Here is a 4,834-nt window from a genome sequence, read left to right as displayed (position 1 = left end):
CAAAACAAAAAACACAAAACTTTAATACACATTAACTTAAAATTATGTTCAAGCACAATCTCAGGTTTCGAATGAATAGAAAACCTTAAACCTGTTCTGACACTTTAACAGTGAACAGAGTTGGAACTCTGACAGTTTCATTTCTCGACAAACATACCTGCTGATACAAAAAAACAAAACAAACAAAAAAACAACCTGGACAAACAACTTCCGAGCCTTCATAAGCAGCAGAACCTCAGTGCACCACAAAGCAGCTCCACAGCCGAGACCAACACCGACAACAGACCAGACAGAGCAGAAGGAAAACATGGATCCTGGTGAGAGCCGCTCTCCATTTTAAATCCATAATTCTGTCTTTTTACATGAAGCCAGTTCACCTGACATTCGATGTGTTCTTTGTGTTTCAGTGACGGGAACAATCGTCGGAGCAGGTACGATAAAAAAAAGTCTATGTTTTTATATGTGCGTTTGTGTTTTTGTTGTGTTTAGTTTCTTTTTCAAATGACACTAAAGTATTTGCACGTGTCCAGCTTGTGCAGCGGGTGCGTTGGCTGCAGCACCAGTCGTCCTGTCAGCCGCAGGTTTCACCGCAGCTGGAGTCGCAGCCGGATCTGTCGGTGCAAAATTGATGTCGGTAGCAGCGTTGGCCAACGGAGGTGGCGTGGTAGCAGGGAGTACAGTGGCCGTCCTGCAGTCAGTCGGTAAGGAACAAAATCAGACACTTCCAACCACAGGGCTGCGTGTTCTGTGTCACAGCGTTCTTTTGTTTACACTGAGAGGGTTATTGGTGTGACCACAGGTGCCGCCGGAGTCTCAGCGACCACCTCTGCAGCTGTAGCCGGTGCTGGTGCTTTAATGGGATGGTTGTCCTCAGAAGGTGGAAACTAAAGGTTTTTCTCCATGAAATGAAAAACAAACAAGAGGAATTATTGAATTTTTCATGAAAATGAAACAGGGGCTGAGAACTGATTGGGTTGACGAGTATGTAACAACATTTTTTTTTAGGAATTTTTGTGAAACACGTCATCTCTGTGTTTAAAATAACTGAGTTCATGAAACTGATGTTGTCTTCATTATAGACACTAATATAAACCAGGCAGAACATGTGATTGTCCATCATATTAGGGTGAATTAAAGGAGAATCTGTTTTGTCTTTATTTTATTTTATGAAAATATTTTCAATTTTTTTTTATCAAAATTGTTTAGTTTTTAAACAAAAATGACACGAAACATTCACATTTTGACAGAAAACTTTATAGAAAACAATTTCTAAAAATGTTTTCTAAATGCTCTAATTTTATGAGAAACATGCAGGAAAATAAAACATTTTTAAAAATAATTTTACAAAAATGTTCACAAAATTTGTCATCTTACCTTCTGACCAAATTTGAAATTTTATAAAAAAAAAATCTGAAAAAAAATGCATCTAATTTTTTTTCAAATGCTTTAATTTGACGAGAAACATGCAGAAAAGTAAAAATTTTGATTTTTTTTCTTTCAAAACCTTCCATCAAAATTTGTCACCTTCTGACCACATGACACATGAAATTTGAAATTTTATAAAACAAATCATATCAAAAGACATTTATACAGAAAAATGTGTAAAAAATGTTTCTACTTGTACTAATTTTTTGAGTTAAATGCAGGCAAAGATACAATTTTGAAAAATAATTTTACAAAAAGCTTTCATCAAACTTTCTTAGTTTTTGACCAAAAACGACATAAAAAACTGACCTTTTGACAAAATGTTTTAAACAGAAAAAATTCTTAAAATGTTTTCTAAAAGTACTAATTTTATGAGAAATATGCAAACAAAGATACAGTTTTGAAAAATAATTTTACAAAACGTTTTTGTCAAAATGTCTTAGTTTTTGACCATAAACGACATGAAAAACTGACATTTGGAAAAAAGTTTTAAACAGAAGAATTTGTAAAAATGTTTTCTACGTGCACTAATTTTATGAGAAACATTCAACCAAAGATACAATTTTGAAAAAAAAATTACAAAACATTTTCATCAAAATTTTTTAGTTTTTGACCAAAAGCGACATGAAAAACTAACATTTTGACAAAATGTTTTAAACAGAAAAATGTCCAAAAATGTTCTCTCCATACCCTAATTTTATAAGAAACATGCAGGCAAAGATATAATTTTGAAAAATAGTTTTTCAAAACTTTTTGTCAAAAGTTCTTAGTTATTGACCAAAAACGACATTAAAAACTGACATTTTGACAAAACGTTTTAAACAGACAAATTTGTAGAAATGTTCTTTACGTGCACTAATTTTATGAGAAACATGCAGGCAAAGATACACTTTTTAAAAATGATTTTTTAAAAGATTTTTGTCAATATTTTATCGTTTTTGACCAAAAATGACATGAAAAACTGACATTTTGACAAAAAGTTTTAAACATAAAAATTTGTAAAAATGTTTTCTACGTGCACAATTTTTAAGAAAAACATGCAGGCAAAGATACAGTTTTGAAAAATAGTTTTTCAAAACTTTTTTGTCAAAAGTTCTTAGTTTTTGACCAAAAACAACATAAAAAACTGACATTTTAACAAAAAATTGTAAACAGAAAATTTTGGAAAAATGTTCTCTACGTGCAGAAATTAAAAAAGTGACGTCCAAGTGACGTCTAAGTGACCAAGTTTCGACCAAATGTCGACCAAGTGGGTCTCCCGGGGTTGAGACCCGGTCCGAAGACCCGTCGACCAAGTTTTGACCAAATGTCGACCAAAAAACTGACATTTTGACAAAAAGTTTTAAACAGAAAAGTTTGTAAAAACATTCTCTACGTACACTAATTTTATGAGAAACATGCAGGCAAAGATACAGTTTTGAAAAATAGTTTTTCAAAACTTTTTTGTCAAAAGTTTTTAGTTTTTGACCAAAAACGACATAAAAATCTGACATTTTAACAAAACCTTCCATCAAAATTTGTCACCTTCTGACCACATGACACACGAAATTTGAAATTTTATAAAACAAATCCGAAAAAAAAGTCCCAAACAATTTTTAAAAATGCTTTAATTTGATGAGAAACATAAAGAAAAGTAATAATTTTGAAAAAAATTCAAACATTTTCATAAAACTTTTTTACCTTCTGACCACATGATACCCGAAATTTGAAATTTTATAAAAAACTCTGAAATAAAAAATTTCATTAAAAAAATTTCATCAAAAATGTTTAGTAAAACTTTATAAAAAAATATTTCTTAAAAAACTTTCTCTATGGCCTGAAGTCATGAAAAACATGCAAGCAAAGATACATTTTTGAGAAATAATTTTACAAAAACTTTTTCATCAAAATGTCTTAGTTTTTGACCAAAAATGACATAAAAAACTGACGTTTTGACAAAAAATTTTAAACAGAAATATTTGTAAAAATGTTCTCTACAAGTCCTAATGTTATGAGGAACATGCCAGCAAAGATACAATTTTGAAAAATAATTTTACCAAACATTTCGTCAAATATTTTTTAGTTTTTTACCAAAAATGACATTAACAATTTAAATTTTGACAATTTTATACAGAAAAAAATGTAAAAATATTCTCTAAATCCCCGAAGTTTATGAAAAACATGCAAGTAAAGATACAATTTTGAAAAACATTTTTACAAACCGTTTTGTCAAATATTTTTTAGTTTATGATCAAAAACAACATGAAAAACTAACATTTTGACAAAAAATTTTAAACAGAACAATTTCTAAAAAAGATTTCTACGTGTACTCATTTTATGAGAAACATGCAAGCAAAGATACAATTTTGAAAAACATTTTTACAAACCGTTTTGTCAAATATTTTTTAGTTTATGATCAAAAACAACATGAAAAACTAACACTTTGACAAAAAATTTTAAACAGAACAATTTCTAGAAAAGATTTCTACGTGTACTCATTTTATGAGAAACATGCAAGCAAAGATACAATTTTGAAAAATAATTTTACAAAACGTTTTTGTCAAAATTTCTTAGTTTTTGACCAAAAACGACATAAAAAACTGACCTTCTGACAAAATGTTTTAAACAGAAAAAGTTCTAAAAATGTTTTCTAAAAGTACTAATTTTATGAGAAATATGCAAACAAAGATACAGTTTTGAAAAATAATTTTACAAAACTTTTTTGTCAAAATGTCTTAGTTTTTGACCATAAACGACATGAAAAACTGACATTTGGAAAAAAGTTTTAAACAGAAGAATTTGTAAAAATGTTTTCTACGTGCACAATTTTTAAGAAAAACATGCAGGCAAAGATACAGTTTTGAAAAATAGTTTTTCAAAACTTTTTTGTCAAAAGTTCTTAGTTTTTGACCAAAAAGTTTCTACTTGTACTAATTTTTTGAGTTAAATGCAGGCAAAGATACAATTTTGAAAAATAATTTTACAAAAAGCTTTCATCAAACTTTCTTAGTTTTTGACCAAAAACGACATAAAAAACTGACCTTTTGACAAAATGTTTTAAACAGAAAAAATTCTTAAAATGTTTTCTAAAAGTACTAATTTTATGAGAAATATGCAAACAAAGATACAGTTTTGAAAAATAATTTTACAAAACGTTTTTGTCAAAATGTCTTAGTTTTTGACCATAAACGACATGAAAAACTGACATTTGGAAAAAAGTTTTAAACAGAAGAATTTGTAAAAATGTTTTCTACGTGCACTAATTTTATGAGAAACATTCAACCAAAGATACAATTTTGAAAAAAAAATTACAAAACATTTTCATCAAAATTTTTTAGTTTTTGACCAAAAGCGACATGAAAAACTAACATTTTGACAAAATGTTTTAAACAGAAAAATGTCCAAAAATGTTCTCTCCATACCCTAATTT

At 28.9% G+C, this 4,834-nt stretch overlaps 1 protein-coding gene across 1 annotated transcript; it reads left to right on the top strand.

Annotated features, from left to right (window-relative positions):
• The first annotated feature begins 22 nt into the window (after window positions 1-22).
• Window positions 23-1,162, top strand: LOC103385742 (interferon alpha-inducible protein 27-like protein 2). Its single transcript, XM_008319757.3, has 4 exons — window positions 23-317; window positions 408-431; window positions 531-701; window positions 800-1,162. The coding sequence occupies exons 1-4, from the start codon at window positions 308-310 to the stop codon at window positions 886-888; spliced, it is 294 nt and encodes a 97-aa protein (XP_008317979.1). The 5' UTR covers window positions 23-307; the 3' UTR covers window positions 889-1,162.
• The last annotated feature ends 3,672 nt before the right edge of the window (window positions 1,163-4,834 follow it).

Source organism: Cynoglossus semilaevis, chromosome 1, assembly GCF_000523025.1.
Source record: "Cynoglossus semilaevis isolate Cse_v1.0 chromosome 1, Cse_v1.0, whole genome shotgun sequence".
Classification (NCBI taxonomy): Eukaryota; Metazoa; Chordata; class Actinopteri; order Pleuronectiformes; family Cynoglossidae; genus Cynoglossus; species Cynoglossus semilaevis.
The sequence above is the reverse complement of the archived record's forward strand: the minus strand, read 5'-3'. Positions and strand labels throughout refer to the sequence as shown.

Bases quoted from the DNA above. Each gene is read 5' to 3' on its own strand.
- LOC103385742 (XM_008319757.3), top strand. The intron at 432-530 runs GTACGATAAAAA...GCACGTGTCCAG, and splicing joins GGGAACAATCGTCGGAGCAG to CTTGTGCAGCGGGTGCGTTG. The intron at 702-799 runs GTAAGGAACAAA...GTGTGACCACAG, and splicing joins GGCCGTCCTGCAGTCAGTCG to GTGCCGCCGGAGTCTCAGCG.